This window comes from Calidris pugnax, unplaced genomic scaffold (genome assembly GCF_001431845.1).
Source record: "Calidris pugnax isolate Ruff unplaced genomic scaffold, ASM143184v1 scaffold8, whole genome shotgun sequence".
NCBI classification, from domain to species: Eukaryota; Metazoa; Chordata; class Aves; order Charadriiformes; family Scolopacidae; genus Calidris; species Calidris pugnax.
In genome coordinates this window covers 4,899,636-4,913,415 of record NW_015090830.1, presented here as the reverse complement: position 1 = coordinate 4,913,415, position 13,780 = coordinate 4,899,636, and the positions used below count along the sequence as shown (strand labels likewise).

Below are 13,780 nucleotides of genomic sequence, written 5' to 3'. Positions count from 1 at the left end.
TAGGCAGGTTGCTGTCTATTGTAGCTGACCAAGAACACACACATGAACGGCAGTAGCGATACACGCGTGCCAAGACTGAAATAAACTGTTTGGAATAGCTTCTCGGACCAGCTCCACAGTAACATCACCTCCATTAGTCTCTCCTTCTGCTGCCAGGCTCAGTGGCACTTTCAGATATCATCAGAGCATAAACAATACAGACTGAAAGTTAATGCCCCTATTCGAGAGAGAGTCGAGCTTGACAGCAATAATCATTTGTTTCCCCTCATAAAATTTCTAATTTCAGTAGTCAAATGCTACATCATGTAGTGTTTTCTGCTCATACGACAAGACAGTTCTGTAATAAAGATAAAATCCAAATATAAGAATAGGTACGTGTAGATACAATGTTTTTTTTGTGCCTAGCTGTTACACCATATGCCACACAGCAGCTAGACAGAAAATTTTCCTTGGTATGATTTCTCTTTAGGGAAGAGGATAGGGTTTTTTCATGAAGAAAGTAGACTGTACTGTCTAATAAATTGGTTGTAAGAGAACAGCTCTTAGGAAGGATTGCTCTCCATAACTCCATAACTGGCTTGGTTGGTTTTTTTCCCCAAACACATTATATTAAAGCAATTTGCACACAAGATCTGCTTCATTTCCAGTAGGGTATCCCAGTGTGCAAAGTTACCAGAAACAAGTTTTGCCATGGTTATTTCTGAACAGTGCTCTCTCCAGCAAAAAGCTTCTTATGAGATGACTGATATTTTTTTACTACTGTTGCCTCCCTTTCTCCCCTTCCCCTGTTTGTGAACAGTGACTGTCAGAGCGCACTTGACTGGTTGGCTGATGACTCTAAAGAAGACATTTGTGTTGGCACCCAGCTCGGTGCTGCGGATTATCGTCCTCATCACTAGTCTCATTGTGCTGCCTTACTTGGGGTAAATCATTCTCCTCTCCACAGAGCTAATGGGCTTGTTTTCCTCCTCATTCCTGTTTCCTCTCACTTCATAACTGAATTTGCATATCTCAGAACATTTTCCTCAAATACTAACTGTAATATAAAGCCTTAATAGTGTCAATATCTGGAAAAGAAACATCTACAAATTTGCAAGTGTGACTTTGCTCTAGGCAAGCATAATAATGATAACCCTTTTTTAAAAATAACACAAATGCCAGAGGCGAAAATGTGTCCTAAGGGGAATTTATTTCCATTCTACTAAATGCACTGTTAAGAAAGCTAATGGAAGAGTATCTTGTTTATAAGCTAAATAATCTATTCTACAGCACTCTGTACAAGACTTTTAATCCTTAGCCCATAGTTTAATTCAGAATGTGTTTCTTTTACTAAAGAGTGAAGCCATTAAGAAACAAAAAAACAAAGTCCATTAAAATGCCAGCTATTCTCTTTGCCAGTGTATTATGTCTTTGAAGGAAATATTTCTAACAACAGATTGATTCTATATGCCATGGAAATATGATTATGAATCATGCATGCTCACACAATCATGACTACTCTCTTTTTATGCCGCCCACAGAGTTCATGGAGCCACTCTTGGAGTAGGATCCCTTCTAGCTGGTTTTGTAGGAGAATCCACCATGGTTGCAATAGCTGCCTGTTACGTCTATCGGAAACAGGTAAGAATTAGGCTCTGCAGGATCTGGTGAAAGCAGTTGATGAATATAGCAGATTTTAGTTCAGATTGAGAGTATACTTTTGAAATGTAACCCCTCAGCATCCCCACTCACTGAATTTGGTTTGCTTCCCCATGAGGTCTTGAGAGTGTGTAACATGGGAATTCTTAGGGCTGAAATAAAACCAAAAAGTGCCCTCCAGCTGCTAGTGGGCATTCAGGCCATGGGACTCAAATACAGAAAATATGCATTTGCTTCTCTTTTTACATAATTAGATTTCTTACTAAAGGTCAAGCGAAGATGCCCACCATTTCTGTCTTCAGCAAAAAATATGGAAGATGGAATATCTAAAGGCCGTGTGTTGGAACAAACTAAAACCAGTTTGGATATGTATTAAGGGTGCAGGCTACAGCAATAGACCAAAGTGCACAAGGTTCATAAGAAAACAGAAGACCTTGATTTTCGTCACGATTAGTCTGTCATCTTTTTCTTGATCACCAGTGAGTGAAACCTGTAGATTCTGAAATGGCTGTTCTTGGCCTGTGGTTTCACAACACGCATCTGTTTGAATGAACCTCCTCATTGCTTCTTTGTTACAGTAGTAGCTCACAGAGCTTTTCTGGCCAGAGACATGGTTCTTCATTTTCTGCAGTGACGAGTGCAGGTGGTAGTAGCAATAACGGTGCCCACATAATTTATTCCCTTACAAGAATTAGTATGTAGCTGACAGCATCATCTCAACAACCAGTGTGACGGTGGTGGAGCCAGCCGGTAGCTGTGTACACCAACTTGTTTTCACCTACAGTAGTAATAAGCAGGCACTGTTTGAGAGCTGCAAATCAAGCGCCGTGTAGACACCTCTGAAGTTTTGAAACTCTGATATGCCCAACTCAGCTGAATCAATAATACCTGTGGGGGATTTTTTGTCAGCTGTACAAGGGTTTTCTGTAAAACTAGTCAGCCTGCTGAGAAATGGATAATAAGGAACAGATGCTTCTACTTGTTTTGTAGTGAGGCTGAATGCTTCTTAGCTTTACTAATCCAGGACATCCTGGATGAATCATAGGACTCTTGAATGCCCTTTTGCTCCTGCTAGCCAAAAATACTCTAATATAACTTGGCCCTGGTGGGGTGGGGGATCACAGTGGATCAGCATTACCAAGAAAAGCCGTAATACATCTTGTAAAATTCCTGAAGTTTGACATTTGAAAAATTGGATTGCCACCTCTCTCTCTCCCCCTAGAGCAGCTTATCTTCTCTCATATTTTGTTTGCTTTTCTGTGTCTTTTTTTTTTTTAATAAAAAAGTCTGTGATGTAAAAGGTTCCAGATGCTCTCTTCCCTCCAGGCATGCTGAAGCCTGTTTTGGATGTTGCTTAGCATAAGAAATGCCTCTATTATTGCATTTATGTTAGAAAGGAGAAAGCTGAGCCCCTCAAAGGTTATGGAAACCTTCTAAGTTAAGACAACTTATTACTGATGAGCCATGAATATGACACAAATATTCCAGCTCTTAATAACATGCTGAAAACCCCCTCATTTTTTGCACCTCACTTCTTTCAGTGCCCAAAGTTTGTAGGACTGTGTTCATGCACGGCTTACTGATAGGTTTCTGAATGCTTGTTTCAATCTAGAAAAAGAAGCGGAATGAGAATGAAGCAGCTACAGAAGGTGAAGACTCTGCAATGACCGACATGCCTCACACAGAGGAAATGACAGACATCGTAGAAATGAGAGAAGAGAATGAATAATAAATGGGATGCAATTGTTCTCTGCAGGGACGATTGGAGTGACACTTCAGCATCTTGTCGTCTCTCATACTTTTTTGTTTGTTCGTTTTTATTTTTGTAATAAAGAGGCCTTGATTTAAAAGGTTTCAGATAAATTCTCTAGCATACTGAGTATGCTCTCACTGATGAGGGACCTAAAAAGAGGTCTTTGCTTTGTTTTTTTGTTTTGTTCCCAATTGAATTTGTTTTCTCACTCCATACAAACACAAAAGATACAATTGCATCACTGTAGAGTCTTCCTTACTTATGCATCCACTTTCTCTTGACAATCTGCATTTGTCAACCAAAGCCCTGCTCTCTGTGCACTTGTGTGTGTGTGTGCGTGTGCACGCTTGCACGCACACACACACGCACGCGTGCCACTGGCTCAATGCTACTGCCATAATCCTACTCCCTCCCTTCTTTCCTTTTCCTTCCTTTTCTTTATGAGAAATGTAAAGGAAAAGAAGTTTGGAATACAGAGCTTTATTTTACTTGCTTGAAAATGACTTTGCTACATAAACTAATATACTATGGTGAACTATATCTTTTTGTTTGGCCTCATCACTAGAGCTTATACTGCACAGGGTACAAGACAGGGAGGAATGTGTAAGTCTCCACATGCGAAGTGGAGAAAAACAGGTTCCTCTCTCATGTTAAAAGTGTGTGGATGTGTATATACACACACAGGTACATAAACAGAGACATACATACATATATATATTTATATATATATATGCATATGAGAAATAAAATACACACGGGACAAGAACTCTATTTAGCTTTCATTCCATCAGAAAGATAGTAATCTTTTGAAAAATGTAAACATTTAATTCAGAGTTTTCTTGAATCATTATGCCCCACCTTACCTATAATTTTCTTTAGAAAAAAAAAAAACATGCACTTTCCTCTTGTGAAGAGGGTGATGGCAACTGATAGACTTTGACTGTATTTGAATTTAAAAAAAATAAATATTGACAAGCTTTACCAAAGTTCTTGTCCACTGATTGACTTCAATTTTTAAAGGTTGCTCTATATACTTATTTCTGGTGCCTATATATTTTTTTAAAAAATCAGATAATGTATGCAGGATACCATGGTATATCGCATTACTTCACAGAGCTCCGTGAAATTCTTTATGTAGAGGTGTACACATATTCACACACACTTGTATGTGTATGTATATATACATACATACACACACACACACACGTATGTTTTGCTATACCGTATTTACCTATGCAGTAGATCAAAATCCATATGGTGAAGCTCAAGTACTGATGGTCCTCCAAGCTGTTAATTAGGGACCTTGATCATATGTTGGCTCTGAAGGCGAGAGTTGGGTGGCAGTGGGGAGCTGCTGTGCTTTGGGAAGGCGGCAGGCGCTGCGGGGCTGGGCTGGGCCGTAGGGAACAGAGCGTGAGGTCGGGTGGGTGATTTGTATCAGGACCAATACAAGAGGTGACCGAACCAGAGGGGGTTTGGCCGCCATCGGTGATGGCTGCAGCAGCAGCAACTTGTATTTCTGTGCTTTTCTGTGTCTGGCTGCGGGGCAGCGCTCTGTACCGGTTTGTCATAGCTTGGGTTCTTTCAGATTTATTCATTCCAGAGTCTGGAAACAGTTATCCTCCATGCTATATCCGTAGATCAGTTAATTTAAGCCTTATTTAGTAAAAGTATATTTTTCTAAGTTGTGGAAATTATTATTATTTAATTGTGGACATATTCCATTTCTAGATTTATTTGCCAGGTAGTCCCAGCACTCAGAGAACTGATCAAAACTAAACATTACTTTAAATGTTATATCAATATATGTGTATGTAGACATACACATGTGTATAAATATATATATTGTATATTATGTACATTTATTTTAAGCAACATTTCCTATTTTTCCAAGTTCAGCTAAAAATGTCTCTAAAAAACTACGGAGTTGGCTAGTAACCAGTTACGGCCGTCATGAAAGGCATTGTATCAATGAACTTTACATTCTCTTGTAAACATTTGTACCAATTTGTCACATGTACAAATGCAATAAGAAAAAAAATGTAGAAATTATCATGTTGAACAACAGATTTGCAAAATCAGTTCATGGCTAATGAGCAGTGGCACCAGGAAGGTAAGACTAATTCCAGTCACCACACCTTTGCTGTGCCACCACAAGGTTGTTCTCCTTGTTTCTGACAGTAGTTTAAAAGAAAAATTTAAAAAAATCCAAACCTCAAACAGATGAACTTTGTGCAGTATGTAGACTGTAGATATTCGTGAATACAGTCTCTCAAACAGTCTTATGTATATAACATGTATATAGGCTGTTACGGATCACGGTGGCCATTTGAGGTCTTCTCTATTCATGTAGTTTTGGCTTCTCCAGTACATTTGTATCCAAGTCCACAAGACGCAGTTTTTCAGGAACTGTAGAGACAAAGCAAGAAAATATTTTTGTGTAATACTTCTTTTGGTACATGACTAAAATTCTACCAGCATTTTTTTTTAAGAATTTTGAGTATTACTGATGTAGGTTTCAAGGTAATAGTTGCACCAAAAAAGTAAAAATTTGACAACAAATTAAAGGAAACATTGAAGCTTTTGCTTTAGATAGAAGATGAACAAATATCAAAAACTGAATTATTGATCGTACAGAACTAAACTAAAAGTATTGTGAAAGATAAATTCTCAGTTGTGTGTATAAGACTTACTAGTCCTTTACTTCGCAAGGAGTGAGCGCGGGAGCAGTGGGGCTTGGGCGAGAACTCGGTGACCTCTGGGCCCGTGCATTGCATCTCTTTCTGCTTCCTGTGGGACACGTATTTCTTTACCTTGCTCTGCTGGATGAACATTTCTGCAAGGAGGGGTTCCAAACCAGCCCCTCGTGCCGGGCCGGCTGCGGAGCAGGGAGACGTGTGCCCAAGGAGCGCTCTGTCCCCCACAATCTCTGGGTCCAAAACCTCCCTGCTGCGGCTCCTGGTTGGCAACAAGTTCAGTTGGGCTGGTGAGGGAGCCGGCCGGGTGGGCTACAGGCTGCGAGCAGACAGCTGTCCTCCTGGTCTGGGGCCCCAGTTAGGCCGTTACTGGTCCCAGTATCTCTGTCGGGCAGATGCTGGTGCGCACGCTCAGTGCTGCACCTCTTCCTTCCCAAAGTGACTTTCCTGACTTCCCTTAAAATGACTTAGCTGTCTCTCTGGTGTTACTGCTGAGGAAGTTGCTGTCTATCTCTCTGATAAGTGTTTTCCAAGAGAAACCTGTTGGGTTTCTGCTCTGGAGAGCCCGAGCACAGTCAGCACGATGAATTCGTGTGGGGACTTCCCAGACGTTCTTGAGAATTACTGCATTGGACAATTGAAGTCACAACAAAAAGAGGAACAAAGTTGAGCTGCATTCTACATCTTAAATTTCAGAATGGCTCACACCTTGGGAAATAGGAGCAGAAAACACCAGTAAGCAGTTGATTAATCACAGATGTTCCTTGGCTTTTAATTGTACTTAAAATTGTGATAACTTGTCTTGAGTTTTCCTTTTGCAGAATTAAGAGGAAGCATTGGGTGGGTTTTTTGCCCCTGCCTGCCCTGAGCCTCCCTCTCACTCTTACCAAGCAGTGGACCTGGTGGAAAGGCTCTGCGTGTCCCAGCCAGTGCCCCATGCCATTCGGGCACAGCAGTGGGTTCCCAGGCGTGGGGCAGCCCCGCTCCCCATGCCCCCCGCGCAGCCATCCCAGGCAGGAGCACTCGGTTGCCCCCTTGGTAGATAGAGCCGCCCCGGGCGAGAGGATTGGGTGAGTAACAAACAGAGAAGTCTTTTGTTTTATACTCATTTTGCTGCTAAATATTTCCTTCGAGCGGGAGAGATTTATATCTGGCTCTTGCTGGGTGTTTTGCCGGAGCTGCAGCCAGAGAGGGAGGGCGAGCGGATGAATGCGGCCGATTCAGGGCAGGCCACGACGTGCGAACAGAAACCTTTTGAAGGCCAGAGCGCCTTCTTTTGTGGGATGGCGCCTCGTGCTTAAAAAAGAAGGGAGAAAGGATGCTTTCAGGCCCGGGTGCCCGGAGTGGCCGGGCATAGTTGTGCGTTGGGCTGCAAGGTGGCAACGGGGACGGGGCATCCTGTGGCTCCAGCATCCCGGTCCCGCCGCCGGCATCCCTGGCAGCGTGTGGGACGGGGCAGGGGATGGTGAGGCGGCAGGGTCAGCCCTGTCTCTCACTGAGGTGTTGTGGCTGTGGCACGGCGAGCACAGGGCTCTGAGTGCAGCTGGGTGTTACCTGAGTGGGGTTGCAGTAGCCGTTCGTGTGTCAGAAAGCCACGCGTAGGTGTGTGGACACGCATGTGGGGGAGCGTTGTGCAGACGTTTCTGTTTCAGCATGCGTGTAGTTCATTGGAACAAGGAGTCAAGCCTAAGCATGATCTTAATGTGGGACTAATAATAAACCATTTGTTAAAAATTGCAACTTAAAGCTACGTAAAAGAGTAAATAAAACACCCTTTCGGCAGACCTTCGAGCTAAAGCATGATTTAGGACAGTAAGGTGAATTGAGGGAGAAAGGGGAAATGTTGAAAAGCTTGTAGGTATTGCATATCCAGCCTCAAGACAGCAGCATGGCCTGGAGATGGGTGAAACTGAGGGCAGAAAGCACCAGAGCTGTGGCTGCTGCCATGTCCACTTGGGCTGCCCTGAAGGGGGGCGGGAGGGTGAGGAGCGAAAAACAGACATTGTGAGACACTGCTCTGAAGTATTTTGGAGGAGCCATCAGAGGGAGGAATATGAACGTCTTAGAAGAGTATTCAAGCAGAAATAAAGCAGCATGCAGGTTTTATAGCATGCAAAGAGGAGTCACTAGATAGCTGGCTGTTTCTGAGTAACTGGCAGGACTGCCTTGGTGAACTGTCACATTAGCATTACGTAAATAAAAGACAAAATTATCACAAATTTGGTATCAAACTGGCATTTCCCAAATACCAACTTAAACATAAATTGTTAGGATTACCTTACCTTGTTCATGTTTGCTCAAATGCAGAGTATTGCGTTTTTTGAAGGGAGCAGGCTCCTGCAGAGGCTGTGGGGGTCATGGCAGAGCCCTGGCGGGAAGAGAAGATCCAGATTTCTTCTGTGCCCTGCAACACAACTGTATTCAATGGCAGCCTGACAGCATCATGAAACGAGACCAAATTGTCAGCTTAGCAGCAAACTGGGTCCAAGCGTGGGTCCCGAGAGGCAGCAATGCTGAGGGAGGGCATAGGGGAGCCCTGGCTCTCGGCTCTGACTTGGACACCTCGCCTGGATTTGCTCTGGAGAGCCAAGTTCAGTTGTTGGTGGGTAGATGTGCTTCTCAGCAAAACCACCGCCAGACCTTTCAGTAATTGGCACCTTCTGAATAAAAAGGCCAAAGACAAAATACGGGGTCAGAGGGACCGAGCTTTGGACTCGGCTGGGAGCGCGTACTTGCACAGAAGGGCATTTTGGCTGCAGCTTGTGCTAATTAATTGTGCAGTGAGAGAGTGAGCTTCAGTCTCAGCATTTCGTAATCAAGATATCCACTCTATTTCTGTAAAACAGAAAAGTTGTGGTGTATTTTTAGGTGCTCTTTTATCTTTACAACCCTGAGGGGGAAGTTTTCCTTAGCAAGCCTTGTCACTGCTCAAATCAATTTATTAGTTTTACCTCATCATTATTTTCTGTCATTTTCTTCAGACGTTTCCTTATTTTCTTCTGAAGTCTCCTGCTAGGCTTATTTTGTCTGTTGGCATTTTGAGAAGGAAAATGCAATCATCATGCTGACTGAATGTCAAGTAATGCTGAGATTAAAAAGTAGCTTACAACAAAACTCTTCTTTGACGGGCTGTTTTTTCACTTCTCATTTGCTAAGCTGAAAAGGAGAGTCAAGAATTAGAAGGAATTGGGGGTTGTCAAGAACTAAACCAATTGATTCAAGTTTGTTATTTAACTCCAAACACTTTGTGACTTTCTAATGATCCATTAGACCACAACCCAGACTTTTGCAGCAAAGTTAGCATGGCATCCCCAGAGCAGCACAGAATAGTTTGAAGCACTGGAAAACACAAGGCTTCATATATTTCACAACTAAATGTGTAACTTAATGAGTTGGAGAGCATGATTAACAGGGACAATCCATCAAGTTTAAGGTTCAGCTGGACATGAGCAGCCTGATCCAATGTCTAAGGTGGCCCTGCTTTGAGCCAGGGAGGGACTGCCAGCGGTCCCCTTCTGACCTAAATTATTCTCGAATTCAATCAGGAACCTGGAGAGGTCCCTTGGCCTTAAGGGACTTGAGGCTGGTTGTCTTATTTAGGCTTTCAGCTAAGGGTTGAGAGACAGTGCCTACTAGGGCTCATCTAAGCAAAAATCTGGGCTGCAGAGATTCTTTTGCTGATGACAAAACTTGCATATTGCAGAGCCAGCTGCAAAGTACCCTCCCACCCTCTGGGAGCCCACAAGGAGGGCAAAGCAAAAATAAGCTATTGTATCTCCAGATGAAATATGTGAGTACTGGACTGCACTTTTTCAATTAACTCTCTAAGCAAAACCGCCTGAAACCAGCGAGCGATTGCATCTATTACCTGCCTCCTCCCATCTCTCTTAATGCGCATCATTCTGCACTGAAAAAAAACCCTCCTCTTTGTAATCAAGATAATGCAAAGTAAATAGTTACATTTACATAATAAATCAGCTTGGCCTATCTACAAATGAGAGCATATAAATCCCCTCTTAAGAAATTATGTATTTTAAAAATGGGACAACAGCTTTATCCATACTTCAGCAAAAACACAACAGAAAAGCAAAGAAAAAAAAGCTGCAGAACTGAAAATATAAAATCAATTGTATTAACTTTTAATGCGACTACTTCCTGGGCAGAAAATAAAGTGTATGTACACATGCACAGAACAGCAGAGCCTGGAACTAACATGCATTGCTCGACTTTGTAGTTTGCTCTCCAAAGCAGCACTAATGTAACTCTGCCTTTGTGTCCTATTATGATAAACAAAAAAAATCCCTCCTAAGGAGCAATGAAATAATCAAAAGGCTACCAGCAATAAGTTTACTGTTATTTAGATAAACTGATTTTATCTGCAGAGTTTGCAAGCACCAAAAAATTGCAAAAGCAAAACCTCCAAAAAAGATGAAGGTGCACGTGCATTTTTGTAGATGGCATGCCATTATTTATTGCCATCAGCAAGCTGCTTAAAATAAATCTAATCACTCTTTAAATAACTTAGTTCAAAGTGCACTTCACTTATTTTAGGTTTGATAAAAATCTACCTGCAATATCTTATATATTTTTAAAAAGCAAACGTACAGGGTGCGAAATTCAACCTGTGTTTTTAAACTGGGCATGAGCCCCCACCACCGTCATAAAGGCAATCCAGCTTATATCCCGTCAGGTTTTCATTTTTCAGACCATCGTTCTCACCGCTCCGTTGTTTTAGCTCAGCTTTCAGTGTTGCTGCCTCCCCCTCTGTTTCTCGAAGCCAGGAGCCAGGGGAGGGTTTGTGGTAAGAGACACAGGCATGGCTGGAGGACCCTGGAGCTCATCAGCTGAGAGGGAGGGTGGCCTGAGGCAGGAACCTCAAAGCTCCTTTGGAGAGATATGGCTTGATGGCTTGTCACTCCACTGTTGGGCGTAAGCTGGCAGCAGTGATCCTCCCCGGAGCTGGCTGTTGGGAAGAGGAGAAAAAAAAAAAAAAAAGACATTGCCTGTTGCTGGTGAACTTGAAGTTGGGAGTATCGGAACCCCCCCCGTGCAGCTTGTAGGATTTGTTCTGTGGCACTGGCAGAGGACGTTACTACCACCAGCCACACAAATCCAAACTGGAGATGAAGGACCCGGCTCTGTGCGGTGGCATGGGTGAGGTGTGTTTTGTGGTGCCTGGGCAGCCCAGCCTAGCAGCATTCCTAAGCTTGGAGAGAGCCTTGCTTCGTCTGTGTCAGCCAGAAATCTGGGCCTGCCTGAGGAGTGAGTGTGTGTGTGTGTGGGGAGAGACAGGGAGAGCTGGCCATAAATGAGTGAGCTGCAGTGTCTTTTGTGAGCGCCCCACACTGCATCACCCTGCAAGGACCATACTGGTGGGCAGAGCAAGCCATAACCCCTTCATTTATCGTCTTCAGTGAAACATTCACTGACCTTCAAAGGTTACTGGGCAGTGTCAGTAGATACTAGTGACGAGATAGAACCCAGTTTTATAGTGCTAGGAGCACAGGAGACAGCAAACTTTGCCATGCCTTTTGCAGTGGAGAACATTCACATATCCTGCTCTCTCCATCTTTGTGTACTTGAGCAGGGCCAGCCACAAGGTCACTCTAGAAAGAACCTACAAAGGTTGAGCAAAATCTAAAGGGCAGAGCGGAAGATGAAGACTATTTTGTCTTCTCAGCAGGAAATCATTGTGGAGGAGAACCAAATTGTGTAGAGGTAACCCCCAGAAAGTCTCTCAAAGGAGACGCAGTTTCTGACCACAGGTTCAAGACAGCTTTGACCACGTCGTGTGAGGTCAGACTGCGCCATTTCTAGAGTAATACTACAAGGCTAGCAGGTTCTCCCATCTCGGAGAGGTGCTATAAGGATAAAATTCACTAATGCTGGTGAAAGACGCTTGGATATTACAGGGAACAGCGCCACAGAAATGCCTAAAAATATTAATTCATATTTGCATGTTTTAAATGTGCCTTTGGGTTCTCTAAAATTGACTTGTTTTTAGTTTCATGGAAATACTTTTAAAATCGGGAGCGGGGAGTAGTGTCTGGTAGCAGCATCCTAAAAAAGGGCAGCACAAAGCCTGAAGACTCTTGCTTGGGAAGGAGGGGAAAGAATGCTCAAGGGGCTCATCTTTTCCCCACCTGACCCTCAGACCATGGAGTATTCTGCAGGACAACGTTTCGTTCTGTTCTCAGCAGGCTTCCAACACAGGAAGAGGCAAGAGCAGTAGCTGGTCACCCTTTAGGGCCTTCTGCGGTTGCATTGGGATTAAGGTCAATTCTCTAACACTTTTCTGTAGAGAAAAAGCCCCATTTTTTCAGTCCATTTCTGTAATTTGAAGGTAAATCTGAGTAGGCAAATGCGTATTTCGCCTGAGAGGGATCACTTGTTTTTAATTTCTTTCAGAATATTTTTCATAGTCACATTCTTTCCTTCAGGATAAAGCTGTCTTTATGCAAAGCAGTGTGCCTAATAGCCATCCTCGACTACTTAAACAAGTCAATTTTGCAAGGACTGTAGGTGTCAAGCCAGAGCACTGTTTTGGACTACAGTACAGAGATCCTAGATCTTAAATGAAATGTTACCTCATGCATCACTTTCTGTCATACTTGTAGAATTCCAGTTGATTTCTCTCAAAATAAACGTTGCTTTCTGTAATTTGTACATGTGCTAAAGCTACCAGTTTGTTTTTTAATGACCATTTTGTTTTGCTTTAAACGTGGGTTTTCTTTAAGCTCTAAAGAAACCAATGAAGGTAAAAACTTTGTAGATTTTTAAATGACTGCTAAGGTCAAAAGTATGAAATTATGTGTTGCATTAAAATTGAGTGCTGTCTATGTATTTAACAGAGATGTATGTTTTTGCATTGTTAAAAAGAATGATCTATGCTTTCTTGGGGGGGGAACTGTGCTCCAATATTGTCCAATAGCTTTCATATTCTAATTACTTTAAGTAAAGTTCTAACAGTTTGCATATGATTAATGATTCTGATTGCTTCTGTTTTATTAATTCTGATAATCTGACACAGTCTAAAGTGCTCTTCTCATTTAGAACAAGCAAAATATACCTCCTGGAGAGAAATAATTCCAACAAGCGAATTGTTTTTGAATTATGTGATGCTGCCAACTACAAAGTCTTAACTTGAAGTTAATGAAATCCAAGGGTATCTGTAAAATCATGCAAGGCAAGCTCGCTATTTCTGCAAAACCTCCAAGTGGTGCTGATATGGAAATACCATGGTCAGAATATTTACTTCACACTGAACCTAAAGCTTTTACTATTCCTATTAAAGAGACACTTAAAAGGAGAACATTATTCTCTTCAGGCCAGAGCAAACTCAAATGTCATGAGAAGATGCTCCATCCATCCATCTGGCAAGCCACCAAAGCTGTTCTTAGGAAGCTGTGAAAACATTCCTTAACCAAAAATGTTTAGTGTTTGGTTTTAAGCAATGTGTCCCTTGGATACTCCCAAATGACCAAATCTGAGCCACCCAGAGCCAGCAAGAAGGCTGTCTCTAAGACCACAGCCTTAAATGGCTCTCCTGATGTGACACTTGAGCAGAGATCCAGATGATGCACTTGGTAGAGAAGTTCAGCTTCTCCAGCCCACAAAGTGACCGCCTCACATACTGGTTTCTATTTTCAGTGTTAGGCAGCCTGCAATCTCCAGCATCCTGTACCCTAAAGCC

The 13,780-nt window shown here is 42.6% G+C and overlaps 1 protein-coding gene across 1 annotated transcript in view; it reads left to right on the top strand.

Moving 5' to 3' along the window:
- ANKH (ANKH inorganic pyrophosphate transport regulator) overlaps nt 1-13,067 on the top strand; it is a 108,638-nt gene extending 95,571 nt beyond the window's left edge. Inside the window, exons 10-12 of the mRNA XM_014940951.1 lie at nt 800-923; nt 1,521-1,620; nt 3,251-13,067. Of these exons, the coding sequence (XP_014796437.1) occupies nt 800-923; nt 1,521-1,620; nt 3,251-3,367 (341 nt within the window). The 3' untranslated portion in view covers nt 3,368-13,067. The remainder of the gene's footprint in view (nt 1-799; nt 924-1,520; nt 1,621-3,250) is intronic.
- Nucleotides 13,068-13,780: the final 713 nt, after the last annotated feature.